We start from the raw sequence: 23,341 nt of genomic DNA on the forward strand, positions 1-23,341 counted from the left end.
TCGGTGTGCCGCCTTACCACCGCGTCGTCAAACAAGCGGTGTGACAACAGCGGCGGCGGGAGTAGTGACATGGGGCAGCAGCAGGAGCAAGTGCAAAAAAAGTTATCACGAGAGGCCCACGAAACAGAAGTGCCCTAGAGCCTACACAAGAACCTTAATCCGGGGCCCTGGTTCAGCCGACAGCACTCCCGCAGGTCTAATTATAACCGAGCCCCAAGCCTGACCCGTGTCCACTTTGTCCAAGTGGAATCCCCCGTCCCGTTCCTGATGTCTAAGATAGTCCCGCGTCTCCCGAACCTCTGCCAAGTCCGCCTGAATGATGTCCACGCCCGTGTGTCTCCCTCCGTGTGTCTCGGAAATCCCTGCGTGGTCCGCCCCCCACCCCTCACTCACCCTGACTCCCGTGTCTCTCCCCCCGTCCGTGCGCGTGTCTCTAGGGGGACGGTTTTGTGGCGGCGCTTTGGGAACTAATTCCGTCCCGAAACGCGACACCACCGTCCGCGCTCCGCACGCACAAAGACAAAAGATCTTCCAACCCCCCCCCCCCACCATAGCCTTTAACACACCGATGGGGCAAGTGCTGTTTGCGGGCAGTACCTACGACGGCTTCAACGTGGGGATGGCCAGCCCCGTGCCCGACCGCCTTTGTCTCCCGAGTGCTGATGTTTACACACCGCACCGGGAACAGTCCTCATTCAAGGCCCAGTCGACCGCGGGGAGGCCCAGACCCCGTTCGGGTATTCGTCACGAATGTTAGCCATGAGCTGCAATCGAACTCTGGTCACCGGGCGCGTAGCGCAGCGCGCCAACCATTGCACCACCGCTCCCCGCTATCTATCCACACACAACGATGATCCCTCCACCTGTGTAGCCCCTAACAGACTTGGCACGGTACACAGACGGGGGCTTTGGTGGCCGACGCCAGCACCATGCCTCGGCCGCCTTTGTCTCCCCAGTGTTTTACACACGGCACCGGGAACTCATTTAAGATTGAGTCGACCTATGGGGAAGGAGGGGGAGGGGAGGGGGAGGGGGCCCCAGGCCGGGTCCAAATATTCCAGCGGACACGGCACGCGTGTCACGCGGACACTTCTGGCAGTCGCCCCCCTCGCCCGCGACCCCAACCGCGCTGCAGACGGCGCCCGCCGGTTAGAGGCACCCACCGCCTCCCGCCACCAAAGTAAAACAACTCGACCTCCGCTTTGCCATGGGGCCAACAGCTCGGGGCGACTTGCGTCGCTGCAACCGTGCGTCCGCGACCACGCAAGGCGTGCCACCGCCGCGCACGATAATCCCACGGCATGTTTGATGAACGTTGGAATGTGCCGGCAAACGTGACTCGAGTGGATGAGTGGGTGGGCGAGCGGGTGCTGTGGGTGAGCGAGCGAGCGAGCTGTTGTGACCTGCAGTGAGGTCGGCGGTGTTTGACGGAGGCATCAGTCGGTAGCGGCAGTAGCAGCAGCAGCGATAGAAGAGTGATACGGAGGCGACTGGCCGCCGGGCGGGCGGGCGAGCGAGCGAGCGGGCGGGAGCGGCGGGACTCACCGCCTGACAGCGAGCCGCCGCTCGAGTACTTGAACGTGTCGTGCTGCGGGACGCCCCCCCCGGCGTAATCGGTCGACACGTTGGCGAAGCTGCCGCTCGGCGTGGACGGCCCGGTGGACGGCGGCGAGCCCGCCGGTGCGGCGGCGGCGCCGTCGTAACCCGCCGACGCCGCCCCGTGCCGGCCGGCCCAGGCCCCCTCCCACGACAGCGCCGACGGCGCTCCGGTCTCGAACCCCGGGTACCCGCCGATACCGCCGGTCGGCGTGTACATCGGCGGCACGGGCGACGGGCCGGAGCGGCGCGGAGGAGACGGCGGCGCCATCGCCACCGCGCCGCCCGCCACCCTGCGCGGCTCGGGACTGGCTCTGCCGTTGCGCGGCACGGGGCCGCCGGGGCCGCCGTCGCGCCAGACCGTGCCGCCGCCGCCGCCGCCGGGGCTGGCGGGCGCCGGCGACGCCGATGGCGGCGTGTTCGTGGCAACGTTCCGCCGGCACGGCCGAGGGCTGTCCGGCGTCGCCGGGCCGCCAAACCCGGGCCCCGCCGGCCCCCCTCGCCACGCCCCGGCCCCCGCGGGCCCCGCCGGGTGATGGCCGGGGTGGCCGCCGAGACGGTGCCGGGGCCCGTCGGGGGGGCCGTCGGTCAGGTCGCCCAGGCGAGGGCCGGGGCTGGCGCGGGCCCTGGAGGGGTAGGCCTGGGCGGTGCCGAACGCGTCGCCGAATCCCACGGAGCCTTCGGCAAAGTAGCCGGAGAAGTCCGGGGAGGGGGTCGCCATGCGCAGCGCGGGCTGCTGCAGCTGCGGCTGCTGATGATGATGCTGCTGATGAGCCGATGAGCCCCTGTGGGAGACGCGAGGGTGAGGGTTAAGGGTGGAGTTTATGGGTAGTGTTGGTTGGCTCGTGCGGTTAGGGTTAGAGTTCGTGAAAGGCTCTGGTTGGTCAGTGTAGGGACAGTGGTCTCATTGTCCAATGCCTTCATGCTCACGCTCTGACCTCTGCCCCCTCGATGACCCTTCCGTGACCTCCGCCTTCTCGCTCTGACCTCTCACCCATGTCAGACGTCGACCACCGGCCCTCACGCTCTGACCTCTGCCCCCTCGCCGACCCCTCCGTGACCTACGCCTTCTCGCTCTGACCTCTCACCCGTGTCGGACGTCGACCACCGGCCCTCACGCTCTGACCTCTGCCCCCTCGCCGACCCCTCCGTGACCTCCGCCTTCTCGCTCTGACCTCTCACCCGTGTCGGACGTCGACCGCCGGCCCTCACGCTCTGACCTCTGCCCCCTCGCTGACCCCTCCGTGACCTCCGCCTTCTCGCTCTGACCTCTCACCCGTGTCGGACGTCGACCGCCGGCCCTCACGCTCTGACCTCTGCCCCCTCGCTGACCCCTCTGTGACCGCCGGCCCTCACGCTCTGACCTCTGGCCTCTCACCTCTCCAGGCTGCTGCTGCTGCCGCTGCTGTGTGAGGCGAATGCGGCAGGGCTGCTCAGCTGACCCGCGCCGGTCAACGAGGGGGGCGACCCGATGGGGGAGTCCTCGCCGGGGCTGTAGGCGAGCGGTCGCGAGTGGCTTCTCAGCTCTTAAGGAAACAACAACAAAAACAACACGGCAAGAATAAAACACAGCAATGATAATATACCACAACAATAATAAAACACCACAACAATAATAAAACACCACAACAATAATAAAACACCACAACAATAATAAAACACCTCAACAATAATAAAACATCACAACAATAATAAAACACCACAACAATAATAAAACACAACGCGGCAATAATAAAACACCACAACAATAATAAAACACCACGACAATAATAAAACACAACAATAATAAAACACAACAATAATAAAACACCACAAAAATAAAACACCACAACAATAATTAAACACAACACAGCAATCATAAAATACCACAACAATAAAAAATACAACACAGCAATAATAAAACACAACACAACAATAATAAAACACAACACAGCAATCATAAAATACCACAACAATAAAAAATACAACACAGCAATAATAAAACACAACACAACAATAATAAAACACAACACAGCAATCATAAAATACCACCACAATTAAAAAACACAACAGCAATAATGAAATACCACAACAATAATAAAAACCACAACAATAATAAAAAAAACACAACACGGCAATAACAAAACACAACACAGCAATGATAAAATACCACAACAATAATAATATTAAAATACCACAACAATAATAATATTAAAACACCACAACAATAATATGAAAACACAACAATAATAATAAAACACCACAACAATAATAAAACACAACAATACTATTAAAACACCACAACAATAGTAAAACATCACTACAGTAATAAAACACAATAATATTAAAACACCACAACATAATAAAACACAACAATAATATTAAAACACCACAACAATAATAAAACGTGGCAATAATAAACCACAACACAACAATAACACACAGCCTAGCAATGAAGCACAACACAACAACTGCACACAACACAAGAATAAAATAAAACACAACAATAACAAAACCAACATAAACCAGATATTTTAGATGCCGACAAGAGATTAAAGCATCACAGCATAAAACACAGCAGTAGCAGCCGCAACAACAAACACCACCAACACAACTACCGCCACTAAAACGCTACAACTAAACACAGCGATGTGTTCACGCGATGTGTTCACACGATGTGTTCACAGGAGGTGTTCACAGGAGGTGTTCACGCGATGTGTTCACGCGATGTTTTCACAGGAGGCGTTCACGCGATGTGTTCACTGGTGTTCACGCGATGTGTTCACGCGATGTGTTCACGCGATGTGTTCACGCGATGTATTCACAGGAGGTGTTCACAGGAGGTGTTCACACGATGTGTTCACTGGTGTTCACGCGATGTGTTCACACGATGTGTTCACAGGAGGTGTTCACAGGAGGTGTTCACAGGAGGTGTTCACACGATGTGTTCACTTGATGTGTTCACGCGATGTGTTCACACGATGTGTTCACGCGTTCAATGCCGAGGCAGTCGCTGAGACGCGGGCATCGACAGCGTCTGACACCCCCCACACCCCCTAACTAACAACTCTCCCAGACTCTCTACAGACCCTCTACAGTCTCTCTACAGACTAACAACTCTCCCAGACTCTCTAACAACTCTCCCAGACTCTCTACAGTCTCTCTACAGATTCTCTAACAACGCTCTAGACTCTACAGACTCTCTACAGTCTCTCTACAGACTAACAACTCTCCCAAACTCTCTACAGACTCTCTACAGATTCTCTACAGACTCTCACAGACTCTCTACAGACTCTCTACAGATTCTCTACAGACTCTCACAGACTCTCTACAGACTCTCTACAGACTCTCTACAGATTCTCTACAGACTCTCACAGACTCTCTACAGACTCTCTAACAACTCTCCCAGACTCTCTACAGACTCTCTACAGACTCTCTACAGTCTCTCTACAGACTCTCTACAGATTCTCTACAGACTCTCACAGACTCTCTACAGACTCTCTAACAACTCTCCCAGACTCTCTACAGACTCTCAGACTCTCTACAGACTCTCTAACAACTCTCCCAGACTCTCTACAGACTCTCTACAGATTATCTACAGACTCTACAGACTCTCTACAGACTCTCTAACAACTCTCCCAGACTCTCTACAGTCTCTCTACAGACTCTCTACAGATTCCCTACAGACTCTCACAGACTCTCTACAGACTCTCTACAGACTCTCACAGACTCTCTACAGACTCTCTAACAACTCTCCCAGACTCTCTACAGTCTCTCTACAGACTCTCTACAGACTCTCTACAGACTCACAGACTCTCTAAGACTCTCTAACAACTCTCCCAGACTCTCTACAGACTCTCTAAGACTCTCTACAGACTCTCCCAGACTCTCTACAGTCTCTCTACAGTCTCTCTACAGACTCTCTACAGACTCTCTACAGACTCTCTACAGACTCTCTACAGATTCTCTACAGACTCACAGACTCTCTAAGACTCTCTAACAACTCTCCCAGACTCTCTACAGTCTCTCTACAGACTCTCTACAGACTCTCTACAGACTCTCTAACTCTCTACACTCTCTACAGTCTCTCTACAGACTCTACAGACTCTCTACAGATTCTCTAACTCTCTACAGACTCTCTAAAGACTCTCTAACTACTCTCACAGACTCTCTACACTCTCCCAGACTAACTACTCTCACAGATTCTCTACAGACTCTCTACAGACTCTCCCAGACTCTCTACAGACTCTCTATGGGCTCTCGAACGACCATCTAATCACTCGTCGTTTACCACCTCGCCGACTCTCTGATCCACTCATTATCGACTCTCTCTCTCTCTGTAAGTAATCACAAACTCCACCTCAACTGACCCCCGTACGCTCTGAGCGACTCTCCAATAAACCCACCAGCGACTCTCCAGCTCACCACGACGACTCCACCTCATCGTGAACTCTCACAGCAGAGACTCTACAGCCCACGGCACACACTCTGGAACGAGTTGGCAACACTCCCATAGCGTCACTCACTAAAAAAACACTCTCCAACACAGACTTCTCCAGCGCAAGATAATCGATGGTGTCACAGTCGCTCTCTGCAGACGCTCGAACGCAGCGTGAACGGTCGCGTAACAGATGAACTCTCTCTAGAAACTCTCCCAAGGACTCTTCTCGAACGCCCTCCGCAGCAGACTCTCCACGGACTCTCTCCCATTGACGCCCGCGGAGTTTCACCCTCAGCTCGACAGCGCGTAGGGCCGTGCGTGCGAGGGAGAATTCGGCCCCGCCAGCGACTCAACAAACTCCAGCGGAGAGAGGAGCGGGGAGAGGGGGCAGGGGAGAGGGGGCAGGGGAGTGAGGAGCGGGGAGAGGGGGCAGGGGAGAGAGGGGGAGAGGGATGGGACACTGAGAGAGAGAGAGATGGGGGAGATTGGGAGAGGAGGAGGGGGGGGTAGTTTGAGAAAGATGAGTGGGGGAGGGAAGAGGGGAGTGGAGAGCGGAAGAGCGGTAGGAATCTAATGGGAGGCGAGTTTCAGAGAGAAGAGGGAGTGAATGGAGAGAGAGAGGGGGGGTAGGGAGAGAGTTGGAGAGAGCGAGGGGCGAGAGAAAGCGTCGACAAGAAGAGAGAGAGCCAGGCGAGATGGGGAGAGATGGGGAGAGTGGAACACGAGGGGGAGGGAGAAGGGGGGGGAGGGGGAGGGAGAAGGGGAGGGAGAAGGGGAGGGAGGGGGAGGGAGAAGGGGAGGGAGGGGGAGGGAGAAGGGGAGGGAGGGGAGGGAGAGGGAGAATGGGAGGGGGAGGGAGAAGGGGAGGGAGAAGGGGGGGAGGGAGAAGGGAAGAGACGGGGGAGGGAGGGGGAGGGAGGGAGAAGGGGAGGGAGGGAGGGGAGGGAGAAGGGGAGGGGGAGGGAGAAGGAGGGAGGAAGGGGAGGGAGAGGGGAGGAGGGGGAGGGGAGGAGGAGGGGGGAGGGGGGGGGAGGGGGGGAGGGAGGGAGGGAGGAGGAGAGGGAGAGGCTCTCCGGGAGAGGGAGCGCCGCGCGGTGAATGAGGCCATTGTGATGGGCGCCATGGGGGGGAGGGATGAGGCCCAACCCCAAAACTCTCCCCCTCACCCTCACCAACCCTCGCCCTCACCAACCCTCACCCGCCCTCCCCCACACAGACTCATTGCCCACAGACTCTCAGGGTTCTTGAGTACCGTCACACTGCAGAGCTGCGTGAAGGAAGGCCACGCGGTCACAACGTCTTTCAGACGGGACTTGGCACACCCCCCCCCGCAGAGAGACTTAGATCACCCCCCCCCCACATACGCACACAGACTTGGCACACGCCCCCCCCCCAAAGACTTGGTACACACACCATCACACAGACTTGGTACACACACCACACAGACTTGGTACCACAACCACACACACCTTGGTACACCACACCCACACACACATATTTGGTACACACCCCCCTACTGGTACACACACCACACACAGACTTGGTACACACACCACACAGACTTGGTACACACACCACACACAGACTTGGTACACACACCACACACACATATTTGGTACACACCCCCTACAGACTTGGTACACACACCACACACAGATTTGGTACACACACCACACACAGACTTGGCACACACACCACACACAGACTTGGTACACACACCACACACACAGACTTGGTACACACACCACACACAGACTTGGTACACACACCACACACAGACTTGGTACACACACCACACACACAGACTTGGTACACACCACACACACAGACTTGGTACACACACCACACACACAGACTTGGTACACACACCACACACAGACTTGGTACACACACCACACACACAGAGACTTGGCACACACACCACACACAGACTTGGTACACACCACACAGAGACTTGGTACACACACCACACACAGACTTGGTACACACACCACACACAGAGACTTGGTACACACCACACACAGAGAGACTTGGTACACACACCACACACAGAGACTTGGTACACACACCACACACAGAGACTTGGTACACACACCACACACAGACTTGGTACACACACCACACACAGAGACTTGGTACACACACCACACACAGAGACTTGGTACACACACCACACACAGAGACTTGGTACACACACCACACACACAGAGACTTGGTACATACACCACACACAGAGACTTGGTACACACCACACACAGACTTGGTACACACCCCTCACAGACTTGGTACACATACCACACACAGACTTGGTACACACACCACACACAGACTTGGTACACACACCACACACAGACTTGGTACACACCACACACAGAGACTTGGTACACACACCACACACAGAGAGACTTAGCACACACCCCTCACAGACTTGGTACACACACCACACACAGAGAGACTTAGCACACACCCCTCACAGACTTGGTACACACACCACACACAGAGACTTGGTACACACCACACACAGAGAGACTTGGTACACACACCACACACAGAGACTTGGTACACACACCACACACAGAGACTTGGTACACACACCACACACAGACTTGGTACACACACCACACACAGAGACTTGGTACACACACCACACACAGAGACTTGGTACACACACCACACACAGAGACTTGGTACACACACCACACACACAGAGACTTGGTACATACACCACACACAGAGACTTGGTACATACACCACACACAGAGACTTGGTACACACCACACACAGACTTGGTACACACCCCTCACAGACTTGGTACACATACCACACACAGACTTGGTACACACACCACACACAGACTTGGTACACACACCACACACAGACTTGGTACACACCACACACAGAGACTTGGTACACACACCACACACAGAGAGACTTAGCACACACCCCTCACAGACTTGGTACACACACCACACACAGAGAGACTTAGCACACACCCCTCACAGACTTGGTACACACACCACACACACAGACTTGGTACACACACCACACACAGCCTTGGTACACATACCACACACACACACACAGACTTGGCACACACCCCCCACAGACTTGGTACACACCACACACACACACACAGACTTGGCACACACCCCCCAGAGAGACTTGCCACACACACACAGAGCGAGCGAGAGAGAAGTGGGGTTCACACACGCGTCCGTAGCGGCAACTTGCACGGACACGAGCGGCAATGACTGTGAAGCAAAACAACAAAAACCTCCCCCTCGCCCGCCACCGCTTCACATCGCAAACGGACAGAGGCGCCGAGAGGGGCGACATCAGCACGCCAGGTGGCATCACCCACGGCCATGAAGCGAGGTGCGGGGCCTGTAGCAGACGATGTTGTAAAGGGACCCTAAATTAAACAAAAACCCCATAAATATTAAAACAAAAAAATGATTAACTTGCACAGTAAAACAATTGTGTTTTTTTTTTCATTTGCTATACAGCCAGATAATACGACAAATCGCTAACCTTAAACAGCCGGTCGTTCATAAAAGTTGAAGGCGGTATAGTACTATAGTAATAGAGCTAGTGCAGAATCACTGAACCGGAATTGATAGCTTGAAAGTATTTAGCGCGGGGCCCTTGAAAGTGCGGGGCCCGTAGCTCCATATGTAGTAGCAGCTACTACACATGCAGTAGCTGCTGCTACTACATATGCAGTTACTACATATGTAGTAGCAACTACTACGTATGTATTTTTGCTACGAGGATAATCCGGTAGTGCCCACGGCTGACCGCCCCCCACCCCCGCTCTCGTCGTGCCCCGCCCAGGGGCCAGGGCCCACCGGGCACGGAACGCCGAGCGGCCAGCGACAAACCCGCGCCGTCGAATAATCCCAAATCGACGCGTTTGGCTCGGGCGGCGTTGAGTGATGCAGGGCCCCGAGCGAGCCTGGAGGGCGCTCCGTGATGCTGCGGCTCTCTCTGTCCGCCCGGGCCTCGCGTTGGTCATCGCGGTTACACCGCGCGGCGAGTCCATGGGTCTCCGTGCGAGTCTGTGGGTCTCCGTGCGAGTCCGTGGGTCTCCGTGCGAGTCCGTGGGTCTCCGTGCGAGTCCGTGGGTCTCCGTGCGAGTCTGTGAGTCTCCGTGCGAGTCCGTGAGTCCCCGTGCGAGTCCGTGGGTCTCCGTGCGAGTCCGTGAGTCTCCGTGCGAGTCTGTGGGTATCTGTGAGTCTGTGGCTCTCCGTGCGAGTCCGTGGGTCTCCGTGTGAGTCCGTGGGTCTCCGTGCGAGTCCGTGGGTCTCCGTGCGAGTCTGTGAGTCTCCGTGCGAGTCCGTGAGTCTCCGTGCGAGTCCGTGGGTCTCCGTGCGAGTCCGTGAGTCTCCGTGCGAGTCTGTGGGTATCTGTGAGTCTGTGGCTCTCCGTGCGAGTCCGTGGGTCTCCGTGTGAGTCCGTGGGTCTCCGTGCGAGTCCGTGGGTCTCCGTGCGAGTCTGTGAGTCTCCGTGCGAGTCTGTGGGTATCTGTGAGTCTGTGGCTCTCCGTGCGAGTCTGTGGCTCTCCGTGCGAGTCTGTTGGTCTATGTAGTGAGTCTGGGCTTCTCTGGACGAGTCTATTGGAACTGTGTGCAGCTCACCACTGCAGTGGCCCAAGGCGTTTCTCTGTGTGTGGTTAACCGGTTTAACAAGTTTTCATGCGGTTACCGGTTACTCGAAAGTAACCCTAAATCATCTCACACAGCCCTCCCCAACCTACTCATCCCACTCAGCCCCCCACTACTCATCTCCCTCAGCCCCCCACTACTCATCCCACTCAGCCCCCCACTCCTCATCCCACTCAGCCCCCCACTACTCATCCCACACAGCCCCCCACTACTCATCTCACTCAGCCCCCCATTCCTCATCCCACTCAGCCCCCCCACTCCTCATCCCACTCAGCCCCCCCACTCCTCATCCCACTCAGCCCCCCCACTCCTCATCCCACTCAGCCCCCCACTCAGCCCCCCACTCCTCATCCCACTCAGCCCCCCCACTACTCACGTGTGTAGGGAGTCGGAGGCGCCACGGGGAACGTGGGCGTGGGGGGCCCCGTCGCGTACCCCTGAGTCGGCGAGTGGGAGTAGGGGCTCGGCCCCCTGTGGGCTCCCAACGGGGCCCCGTACTCCTCGCGGGGTGCCTACACAGGCGCGGCAACACGCGGGCGGACACGGACGGCGCGACCGTCACAGCGTGGCGCAGAAATCCCGCGCTCAGCAACCACAGCAGCAGCAGCAACCACAGCAGCAGCAGCAGCAACCACAACAGCAGCAGCCACAGCAACCACAGCAGCAGCAGCAGCAACCACAACAGCAGCAGCAACCACACCAGCAACAACAGCAACCACAACAGCAGCAACCACAGCAGCCGCAGCGACAGCAGCAGCAACCACAACAGCAGCAGCAGCAACCACAGCAGCAGCAACCACAGCAGGAACAGCAGCAGCAGCAACCACAGCAGCAGCAGCAACCACAGCAGTCGCAGCGACAGCAGCAGCAGCGGCAGCGTGCGCGCGAGGCATTCGTGACTGCGATCATTCACTTCGGTTCGTTTCTACGCAGGCAGAGAGGCTCGTCGTGTCCAGGAGGGTCCCGCCACGCGTTCGCAGCAGAGGGGGCGATGTTGCTGCTACTGCTGCTACTGCTGCTTGCTGGGTTTGTGATCCCGGCTGAGCGATTTGCGGTGTCACATCTCAGCATTGCGGGGGATGTGGAGTGCTGCCCAACACGAGCCATTGCGTGTGCGTGCTTGTTTAGTTGGCACGGTAGGGGGGGGGGGGGGACACAGGTGGGGCATCGGACGCTCATCTCAGTCGGTCGACCCGTGGCACCTGCTGGGTCTGCCCCGCGACCTCCTTGCTGTCGGCGGCGGGCGGTCGACACTTCACGTGGCCTCGACGTGCACCTAGCCTGGCACAGGCGCCGTGGTGACGTCACCGCCACTTGGTGCAGAATGGCGGCTGTTGTGTGTTTAGCTATGTGACGATTATCTGAACGGGTCCTGGGCCTCACGTAGTTCGACTCAAATTAGTACCTGGGGAGACAAAGGCGGCCGGGCGCGGTGTTGGCCATTCACCCCCTCGTGTGCGGTGCCGGCCTTCATAGGTGCTCGCTCACAGCACTTGCCCCAACAGTCTGTTAAGGCTACACGTGGGTATCTTTGTCTTTGATAGCTATGGGGAGAAGATACAAACTCCACCCACCCACCCATCCGCTCACCAACCCACTCACCCACCCGCTCACCAACCCACTCACCCACCCCCTGCCCGCTCACCCGCTCGCTCACCAACCCGCTCGCTCACCAACCTGCTCACCAACCCACCCTCCCATCCGCTCACCAACCCGCTCACCCACCCCCTGCCCGCTCACCCGCTCGCTCACCAACCAGCTCGCTCACCAACCCGCCCACCCACCCGCTCACCAACCCGCTCACCCACCCGCTCACCCACCCGCTCACCAACCCACCCACCCACCCGCTCACCAACCCACTCACCCACCCGCTCACCAACCCACTCACCCACCCCCTGCCCGCTCACCCGCTCGCTCACCAACCAGCTCGCTCACCAACCCGCCCACCCACCCGCTCACCAACCCGCTCACCCACCCGCTCACCCACCCGCTCACCAACCCACCCACCCACCCGCTCACCAACCCACTCACCCACCCGCTCACCAACCCACTCACCCACCCCCTGCCCGCTCACCCGCTCGCTCACCAACCAGCTCGCTCACCAACCCGCCCACCCACCCGCTCACCAACCCGCTCACCCACCCGCTCACCCACCCGCTCACCAACCCACCCACCCACCCGCTCACCAACCCACTCACCCACCCGCTCACCAACCCACTCACCCACCCCCTGCCCGCTCACCGGCACGCAGGCCGCGTCGTGGTGGGCCCCTGCGGCCCCACCCCCCTCGGCCTCTCCGTCCTCCCGGGGCCCCACGCTGGCGGCTCTCCTCCGCATGGACTCCACCCGGGTCTGCAGCCCGGGCCCCATAGGCCGGGGCCCTGGGGTCACACACACACACACATGCAGGGGTCACACACACACACGCAGGGGTCACACACACACAGGGGTCACACACACACGCAGGGGTCACACACACAGGGGTCACACACACACGCAGGGGTCACACACACACACGCAGGGGCCACACACACGCTAGGGTCACACATACATGCAGGGGTCACACACACACACATGCAGGGGTCACACATGCAGGGGTCACACACATGCAGGGGTCACACACAAACATTAACCACACACACACAGGAGCCACACACACAGGGGTCACACACAGGGGTCACACACAGGAGTCACACATATATAGGAGACACACAGGGGTCACACACACACGGGCCACATTCACACAGAGGTCACACACAGGGGTCCCACACACAGGGGTCACACACACACGGGTCACATACACGCACAGAGAGGTCACACACAGAGGTCACACACGGGTCACACACACAAAGAGGTCACACACAAAGAGGCCACACACACAGGGGTCACACACACAGAGGTCACACACAGAGGTCACACAGAAGTCACACACACAGGGGTCACACACACAGGGGTCACACACAGAGGTCACACAGGCCACACACAGGGGTCACACAGATGGGTCACACACAGGGGTCACACACAGGGGTCACACGCACACACAGGGGTCACACACAGAAGTCACGCACAGAGGTCACACACACGCACAGAGGTCACACACACATACACAGAGGTTCACACACACATACACGGAGGTTCACACACACAGAGGTTCACACACACAGGGGTCACACACAGAGGTCACACACACAGAGGTCACACAGAGGTCACACACACAGGGGTCACACAAAGAGGTCACACAGAGGTCACACACACAAAGAGGTCACACACACAAAGAGGCCACACACAGGGGACACACACAGGGGTCACACACACAGAGGTCACACACATAGGTCACACAGAGGTCACACAGAGGTCACACACAGGTCACACAGAAGTCACACACAGAGGTTACACATGGGTCACACACAGAGGTCACATAGAGGTCACACACAGGGGTCACACACACAGGGATCACACACAGGGGTCACACGCACACACAGGGGTCACACACAGGGGTCACACACACGCACAGAGGTCACACACATACACAGAGGTTTACACACACATACACAGAGGTTCACACACACATGGGGTTACACACAGGGGTCACACACACGGGGGTCACACACACAGGGATCACACACACAGGGGTCACACACACAGGGGTCACAAACACAGGGGTCACACACGGGTCACACAGGTCACACACAGGGGTCACAGAGGTCACACACAGGGGTCACACACAGAGGTCACACACACAGAGGTCACACACAGGGGTCACACACAGAGGTCACAGAGGTCACACACACAAAGAGGCCACACACAGGGGACACACACAGGGGTCACACACACAGAGGTCACACACAGAGGTCACACAGAAGTCACACACAGGGGTCACACACAGGGGTCACACACAGAGGTTACACAGGGGTCACACACAGAGGTCATACAGAGGTCACACACAGGGGTCACACACAGGGGTCACACACAGGGGTCACACGCACACACAGGGGTCACACACAGGGGTCAGACGCACACACAGGGGTCACACACAGGGGTCACACGCACACACAGGGGTCACACACAGGGGTCACACGCACACACAGGGGTCACACGCACACACAGGGGTCACACACACTCACAGGGGTCACACACAGAGGTCACACACACAGAGGTCACACACACGCACAGAGGTCACACACACATACACAGAGGTTCACACACACAGGGGTCACACACACGCACACACACAGGGGTCACACACACAGAGGTCACACACAGGGGTCACACACAGAGGTTACAAACACACAGAAGTCACACACGCACAGAGGTCATACACACGCACAGAGGTCACACACACAGGGGTCACACACACACAGGGGTCACGCCAGGGGGTCAGATCCCCCTCCCCGAGCGGTGCTAAGCTAATTATGCAAAAGATTCGGGCCCCCAAGTAGCTCAATGGTTTCCCAGTGTCATTCATAAAACAAAAACCATCGATTATAGGAAATGAGCTCCAACTCATATCCTTTAAAATAAAAAAGCGAATAATTTTGACAGCACGCGCGTACTAAGCAAGTATTGTAATCAGAGTGTTAAAAGGCGCAGTTCTGCAACAGCTCGCTCACAGCACTGCAGGCAGGAGGGTCTCCAGAGGGAGAGGGAGGAGAGAGAGAGGGAGACAGACAGGGACATGGACAGGGACATGGACAGAGACAGGGACAGAGGCAGGGACAGACCGGGCGCGGAGTGCGAGCGGAGTCGCAGAGTGGGGAGTGGGGAGCTGCCACTCTCCAGCCTCCCCTGCAGCATGGCGTTGTACTCTGCGCGGGGAGAGCGCAGGTAGAGTGGCGTCAACAACAACAACGACGACAACAACTCTCGCGTGCATCACACCGGAGGAACGGGGGCCGGAGGGGTGGGTGGGGGGGGGGGGTGGTGGACCCAGCGATGATTCCCAAGGGGGCAATGAGGGCCTCGTGGCTCCCCCAACAAACGCCGCTCGGTGGGACCTGAACCTCGCTGATGTGGCCCACAGCGCAAACAATCACCGTGCTGTCGTGCAAGTGTTCATGCGAGGATGGCCCAACAGCGAAAGGGCCTCACGCGTGTGTCAAGGCTTCTCCCCCCCCCCCACCACCACCAACAACAACAACAACAACCGCCATTCGCCACTAAGTGGTGGTGATGTCACCACGACGCTCGTGCCAGGCCATGTGCACGTTTGATGCCACGTGAAGTGTCGAACGCCCGCTGGCAGGAGGTCACGGGGCAGACCCAGCAGGTGCCACGGGTAGACTGACTGAGATGACTGTGGCTGATGCACCACCTGTGCCCCTTACTGTGCCAACCTGCTGTGCTTTAGCCACCCGGAGCTCCGCTCATTGTTGTGAGAGCGTCGCTCCTCCGCTCTCCGTTGTTGTTGGAGGGCGACTGTCTCCAACTGCCCAGTAACAGCAGCGTCCTACACCACCACCACCACAAACCACAAATCCCTCCTCTCCCCACGGGACGTTCTTAGATTGGCCCTTTTCCCCCCTGCGCCAATGGGGTTGGAAATTCCACATTGCCAATGGGAGGGCGAGGCTTTGAATGGGAATGAATCGCTCCCCGAAAAAGGGATAGGTGACGTAAATAGAGGGGGTTGTTGTTGTTTTTGGGTTAGATCGCGTAAATATATAAATGTTGTGTCGTTTAGCCCCGCCACCACCACCACCCGACACAGCCAACAAAGTAAGGTTAGTCACGTGAACAATTACTGATTGGCTGTGTCGGGTGGTGGCGGGTTTAACGACGCATTTATACATTTGTAGTGACGTTAAAGGTGCCACTATGGTGGTAGCGCCAGGCACTGCCCTAAGGGTGTTAGGGTGCGTCTGGAACCTCTCTCTGGGGCCAGAGTATGGATCCTTGCAGTCACGAAAGCTTCAAATCTAGAATTGAGTACGGTGGCCGGAGAGAGGGGGCAAGACAGGACATGGTCGCCTGGGTAAACCCGAGAGGGCACGGGACAGGTTAGTGAGGAGGGCTCTCGAGGTGGGGGGGGGGGGGCTGAGGGACACGTGACGCTCCGTCGAGATCCTTCGGGAAAGGTCTCGACGGGGGCGTGGCCGAAGGCGGGGGTGTGGCCGAAGGCGGGGGCGTGGCCGAAGGCGGGGCCAGGCCACACTCAGGGGCATAAAGGTGGAATCATCCTGGGTGGGGTCTCGCGTCTCGTCGTCCGCAATTCTTTGGTTTTTGTTCGGCATCGTGGGTCAGGCAGCATGTACGCCGACTGACCCGTTCGTGTAGTTAATCCGCTACTCGCGTAGTTAACCGTTTAGTTATCACTTAAGATGTTGAACCAGTGTACGTTTATGTAGTTAGCCCCCTTGGGGGTGTTGGATAAACGTGTTGCCTCCAACTCCAGTGTGTGCCTCTGTACCACACACTACATTATTTACGCGATCTAACCCAGTATAGACACCTCTATTGTGGATAACATTGGTCGTGAAAGCCCTACCACGCGCTAAACGGATATGTGACGGTCATGACGATGGCGGATGCTGACGATACTTTGATGATGAAGATTAATTGATGATGAGTATTATTATTCATGACTATTGAGTACGATGACAATGATTACAGCGGTAGATCAAGCGGCTTGCAATCACAAAATCCCCACTTCAAATCCTGTTTGTGGGGTGGGATAGGAGGGGGTGTGTGACTCAGACAATCATCATCCCTTCCCTCTGGGGTCGATAAATAAGTACCACTTCATGGTGAAGTCGACAGCGGGGTTTGTGCGATGACAAAAACATGAATAAACTCGCCGACCTCCATAAGGAACGTGGAATTTCCACCACTGGCTCTGCAGGGCTGTAAATGCCAACGTGAGCAGCAGGAGGTCGCGCCGACCAGGTGGGTAGATTTAGTGAAAATCGTTGCGCCGGTCAGACTGTTGGTGGATCATCGTCGTCATCATCATCATCGTCGTCATCGTCGTCATCGTCGTCATCGTCGTCATCGTCGTCATCATCGTCGTCATCCTAACAATGAAACCCCGCTGTCGACTTCGCCTGTAAAATGGTACTCATTTTGGTTGTCTGGCTGTCCGCCTGATGATGCCGGTTGTAATTACTGGCGAAACATCGGACTCAGATTGTTAGCGTTGTGAATTTGCTCTCCAACACACAACCGGTTTGCTGTGCCAGTAACGAAATTGGTACGTTCTGTTAACGTGACGAACCTTACTAATTGGCTGTCGGGTGGTGGCGGGTTTCACGACACATTTATATTTACACGATCTAAGCCCAAAAAACACCTTTATTGTGGTACCTATTTTATTGACCCCAAAGGGAGGGGATGATGATTGGCTGAGTCACACTCCCCCACCCGTCCCGCCCCGCCCCAAAAGCAGGATTTGAACTCACGACTTTGTGATTGCGACCCGCTCGGATCTACCGCTGTAATCATTGTCATCAACAAACATGAATAATCATCATCATAAAAATCATCATCAATCAATCTTCATCATCAAACATGCTCAGCATCCATCATCGTCATCGTCATGACCCTCACCATATCCGTGTAACACGTGGGAGGCTTGCGCGACCGATATTATTCATCGTCGTCGTCATCATCGTTACAATGACGACGATGACGCACACACACGCCAGTCGTCATCATCATTATGACGACGACGCACACACACACACCGGTCGTCATCATGGTTACGATGACGATGACGCGCACGCACACACCGCGCATCATCACAGCAGAGCGAAAGCGCAGGCCGGGGAAAAAACGGCCCCAAAAAACCAAACCCCACGGTGAGTCTCAAACAGCACACACAGGCACGCACGTGCACCAAGCGACACGGCCTCTGCGTATTGCGATGAAACCATCGGCAGTTCAATCTGTGATTTGAAGCTTTCGTGACTGCAGGAATCCACACTCTTTGGTTATTTCGGTAAAGTCATCACGTGGTAGGTAGACAATGAAATAAAATAAAAATCACGACGTTTCGATCGCACCACACACGCGGTCGTGTTGCGATCGAAACGTCGTGATTTGTTTTAGTTTATTTCTAACTACGTGATGACTTTACCGAAAGAACCAAGGAGCATCAGCCACCGGTCGCAGTTCCCCAGGAACTGGGGAACTGCGACCGGTGGCCCCGTCTTAGGGCCACCGTCAAAATAGAGCCGAGCAGGACGTGACCGGCCGCGATCAGCAGCAGTGACACGCACAGGCTGTGATCAGCAGCAGTAACAGACACAGGCTGTGATCAGCAGCGGTGACGCACACAGGCTGCGATCAGCAGCAGTGACAGACACAGGCTGCGATCAGCAGCAGTAACAGACACAGGCTGTGATCAGCAGCGGTGACGCACACAGGCTGCGATCAGCAGCAGTGACAGACACAGGCTGCGATCAGCAGCAGTAACAGACACAGGCTGCGATCAGCAGCAGTAACAGACACAGGCTGCGATCAGCAGCAGTGACACGCACAGGCTGCGATCAGCAGCAATAACAGACAAGCTGCGATCAGCAGCAGTGACACACACAAGCTGCGATCAGCAGCAGTGACGCACACAGGCTGCGATCAGCAGCAGTGACAGACACAGGCCGCGATCAGCAGCAGTAACAGACACAGGCTGCGATCAGCAGCAGTAACAGACACAGGCTGCGATCAGCAGCAGTAACAGACACAGGCTGCGATCAGCAGCAGTGACAGACACAGGCTGCGATCAGCAGCAGTAACAGACACAGGCTGCGATCAGCAGCAGTAACAGACACAGGCTGCGATCAGCAGCAGTGACAGACACAGGCTGCGATCAGCAGCAGTGACAGACACAGGCTGCGATCAGCAGCAGTGACACACACATGATGTGATCAGCAGCAGTGACGCACACAGGCTGCGATCAGCAGCAGTAACAGACACAAGCTGCGATCAGCAGCAGTGACGCACACAGGCTGTGATCAGCAGGAGTAACAGACACAGGCTGCGATCAGCAGCAGTAACAGACACAGGCTGCGATCAGCAGCAGTGACACACATGCTGTGATCAGCAGCAGTGACGCACATAGGCTGCGATCAGCAGCAGTGACACACACATGCTGCGATCAGCAGCAGTGACGCACACAGGCTGCGATCAGCAGCAGTAACAGACACAAGCTGCAATCAGCAGCAGTGATGCAAACAGGCTGCGATCAGCAGCAGTAACAGACACAGGCTGCGATCAGCAGCAGTAACACACACAGGCCGCGATCAGCAGCAGCAACAGACACAGGCTGCGATAGGGACCCGTTTCGAGCACTTGCGGCGATGGACGCAGCCTCTGTGCATTTGGAGAGGGATAAAAAAATCCGTCAGCCCGGTCGAGTTGCCCCCGCCGCGGAGTCCTAACGAGGTCGAACCGGTCCACAGTCGGTTGGTCTGTCGCTGCGTCGCCTTCCTGTGACCTCCGATAGGAAACAGAGGTCAACTGGGTCAAACTGGGGTCAAACCGAGGCCTGGGGTCAAACCGAGGCCTAGCGCCTCCTTCAGTGGCCGAGACGCGGCAGGGAGCGCGGGGCACGCGCGTTACACCGCAGGCAGCGACGCGCGGTGACGGGGAGCGAAACGTCGGACACGTGGCGCCGGCCGGCACGCGGCGCAGCCCAGAGCACAGCGGAGGAGCGATCGGCACATTCACGGCCCTCGTCGGTGGCGAGTCAACCCACTTTCTCTACTGCCGTCACACCCTGGCCGGAAGCCGGGACACGGCTCCTCCTGTCACTCCCACGGGTTAGGGAGGAGGGTGAGCGAGCGAGTCCGTTAGTACTGGGTGAGCGAGCGGGTGGGCGAGTGAGTCCATTAGTACTGGGTGAGTGAGTCCATTAATACTGGGTGAGCGAGCGGGTGAGCGAGTGAGCGAGTCCGTTAGTACTGGGTGAGTGAGCGGGTGAGTGAGCGAGTCCATTCGTACTGGGTGAGCGAGCGAGTCCGTTAGTATTGGGTGAGTGAGCGGGTGGGCGAGGGAGTCCATTAGTACTGGGTGAGTGAGTCCATTAATACTGGGTGAGCGAGCGGGTGAGCGAGCGAGTCCGTTAGTACTGGGTGAGTGAGCGGGTGAGTGAGCGAGTCCATTAGTACTGGGTGAGCGAGCGAGTCCGTTAGTATTGGGTGAGTGAGCGGGTGAGTGAGTGAGTCCATTAATACTGGGTGAGTGAGCGGGTGAGTGAGTGAGTCCATTAGTACTGGGTGAGCGTGTGAGCGAGTCCGTTAGTACTGGGTGAGCGTGTGAGTGAGTGAGTCCATTAATACTGGGTGAGCGTGTGAGTGAGTCCATTCGTACTGGGTGAGTGAGCGGGTGAGTGAGTGATTCCGTAAGTACTGGGTGAGCGTGTGAGTGAGTCCATTAGTATTGGGTGAGCGTGTGAGTGAGTCCATTAGTATTGGGTGAGCATGTGAGTGAGTCCATTAGTACTGGGTGAGCGTGTGAGTCCGTTAGTACTGGGTGAGCGTGTGAGTGAGTCCATTAGTATTGGGTGAGCGTGTGAGTGAGTGAGTTAGTACTGGGTGAGTGAGCGGGTGAGTGAGCGGGTGAGTGAGTCCATTAGTACTGGGTGAGCGTGTGAGTGAGTCCGTTAGTACTGGGTGAGTGTGTGAGTGAGTGAGTCCATTAGTACTGGGTGAGTGTGTGAGTGAGTCCATTAGTACTGGGTGAGTGTGTGAGTGAGTCCATTAGTACTGGGTGAGCGTGTGAGTGAGTGAGTCCATTAGTACTGGGTGAGCGTGTGAGTGAGTGAGTCCATTAGTACTGGGTGAGCATGTGAGTCCGTTAGTACTGGGTGAACGTGTGAGTGAGTGAGTCCATTAGTACTGGGTGAGCGTGTGAGTGAGTCCATTAGTACTGGGTGAGCGTGTGAGTGAGTGAGTCCATTAGTACTGGGTGAGCGTGTGAGTGAGTGAGTCCATTAGTACTGGGTGAGCGTGTGAGTGAGTGAGTCCATTAGTACTGGGTGAGCGTGTGAGTGAGTGAGTCCATTAGTACTGGGTGAGTGTGTGAGTGAGTGAGTCCATTAGTACTGGGTGAGCGTGTGAGTGAGTCCGTTAGTACTGGGTGAGCGTGTGAGTGAGTGAGTCCATTAGTACTGGGTGAGCGTGTGAGTGAGTGAGTCCATTAGTACTGGGTGAGCGTGTGAGCGAGTGAGTCCGTTCGTACTTGGCTGCAGACCACTGTGCCTTGTTCCCATGACCCTCCGTGTCTAAATAGAACCCGGACCCGTTCTGTGCCGGTAACGTGGCCTGTCTCTCTGTCTCTCTCCCTCCATCTCCGTCTCGCTGTCTCTCTCCCTCTGTCTCTGTCTCACATGCCCTGTCTCTCTCTCTCTCTGTCTACTGGACACAGCTGGCTTCATATCTCATCGGATTCCTCCAGTCTAAATACACATTCTGATTCAGAGTATGTCTCACAGTCTTGCTCTCCATCTCTCTGTGCCTGTCCTCCCCAACGATAACTCGAATAGCGCTGGCATCAGCCCCGCAGCTTCTGGAACCAGGTTCAATCCCAGGGTGGGGGGGGGGGGCAGTTGGCACAAATCGCAAAGGGGCGGTGGGGGAAGATTGACCTCAACCCATCATCACCGTTCCTCCGGGGTCAATAAAATAAGTACCGCTTCCGTGGGAGGATCAACCAGTGGTTTTGTCTGACGACGAGACTTGCCCCCACTTTGGGAATGTGGAATTTCCACCGCCGGCTCAGGGCTGCAAGCGGGAGATGATGAGCACCGTTGGCGTCAAGTATCGGAGGGTTACTGGAAAAGCAGAGAGCAGGCCGCCCCCCCTGGTATCCAAGCCAGGGCGTGACACCACCTGAAACTAGCCGGGGGCCGAGGGAACGCAGGCACGAGAACTGTAGCCCCCCCCCCCCACACACACACACACAACCCCGAGCGCCGGGATGGTGCCGGACTTTTTTCGCACCGGCGCCGGCAAAAACGGGGAAACCTGGCACGGGGGTTTTGCGGTGAACTCGTCCCCACCTGACACGCGGTGCCGCACCAGCCCCGCGAGGCTGTACTCCTCCTCCCCCTCCTCCTCCTCCTTCTTTTCCTCCTCGCCGGTGCCGTCTCCACCGTGTCCCGGCAACGGGGGGCTGGCACGGGCACCGGCGCCGAAGCCTCCGAAACCGCCGCTGGTACCGCCAACACTACCAGAAGCACCGCCGGTGCCACCAAAACCCCCCGAACCACCAAACCCACCACCACCTCCGATGCCGCCGCTGCCGCCAAACCCACCACTAGCACCGCCGCCGCCAGCAGCAGCAGCAGCAGCAGCACCGTGACCACCCAGTGGACCCCCCCATGCCGGTGTGGTCGCGCGGGGGGTCAGCGCGGTGGGCGCGGCGGTGCCGATGGGGCCCAGCGACCGGAAGGGCGTGCGCACCGCGCCGAACGGCACGTAGCGCGGCGGCGGCGACGACGGCGACGGCGGAGGGGCGGGGGAGCGGCGCACCGGCTGCGGCGACGGCGACGGCGCGTTGGCCCGGCCCGGCACGGCCGCGCGGGCCGCGTGGGGGGGCGGCGGCGGCGGCAGAGGAGGGGGAGGAGGAGGAGGAGGTGGGGGAGGAGGAGGAGGAGACGGTGACGGCACCCCGAGAGGCCTGGCCAGGCCTGGCGCCGGCGAGACCCGGTGGCGCGTCGCGCCGTACG

The 23,341-nt window shown here is 57.2% G+C and overlaps 2 protein-coding genes across 7 annotated transcripts in view; one reads left to right on the forward strand and one right to left on the reverse strand.

The window, feature by feature from the left end:
- LOC116954709 (tensin-3-like) overlaps positions 1-23,341 on the reverse strand; it is a 106,839-nt gene that overhangs the window by 15,084 nt on the left and 68,414 nt on the right. For 2 of the 3 annotated variants that reach the window (XM_076052476.1, XM_032975415.2), the window contains exons 18-22: positions 15,402-15,485; positions 12,922-13,061; positions 11,057-11,192; positions 2,975-3,122; positions 1,546-2,381 (exon numbers count right to left, since the gene is read on the reverse strand). In XM_076052476.1, the coding sequence (XP_075908591.1) occupies positions 1,546-2,381; positions 2,975-3,122; positions 11,057-11,192; positions 12,922-13,061; positions 15,402-15,485 (1,344 nt within the window). The remainder of the gene's footprint in view (positions 1-1,545; positions 2,382-2,974; positions 3,123-11,056; positions 11,193-12,921; positions 13,062-15,401; positions 15,486-23,341) is intronic. The other variant, XM_076052478.1, reaches the window with a different exon arrangement.
- On the forward strand, positions 13,069-15,395 carry LOC142905650 (uncharacterized). Of its 4 annotated transcripts, none has more exons than XM_076052481.1 (3): positions 13,124-13,493; positions 13,772-14,451; positions 14,822-15,382. In XM_076052481.1, exons 1-3 carry the CDS (start codon positions 13,287-13,289, stop codon positions 15,117-15,119), a joined length of 1,185 nt encoding a protein of 394 aa, XP_075908596.1. In that variant the 5' UTR covers positions 13,124-13,286; the 3' UTR covers positions 15,120-15,382. The 4 variants fall into 4 exon arrangements, with proteins under 4 accessions (XP_075908594.1, XP_075908596.1, XP_075908595.1 ...); XM_076052480.1 differs by having other exon boundaries at positions 13,126-13,493; positions 13,772-14,410; positions 14,519-15,380; XM_076052479.1 differs by having other exon boundaries at positions 13,069-14,410; positions 14,519-15,380.

The sequence above is a fragment of the Petromyzon marinus genome, chromosome 56, assembly GCF_048934315.1.
Source record: "Petromyzon marinus isolate PM22_M1 ecotype Great Lakes invasive population chromosome 56, UKy_Petmar_22M1.pri1.0, whole genome shotgun sequence".
Lineage (NCBI taxonomy): Eukaryota > Metazoa > Chordata > Hyperoartia > Petromyzontiformes > Petromyzontidae > Petromyzon > Petromyzon marinus.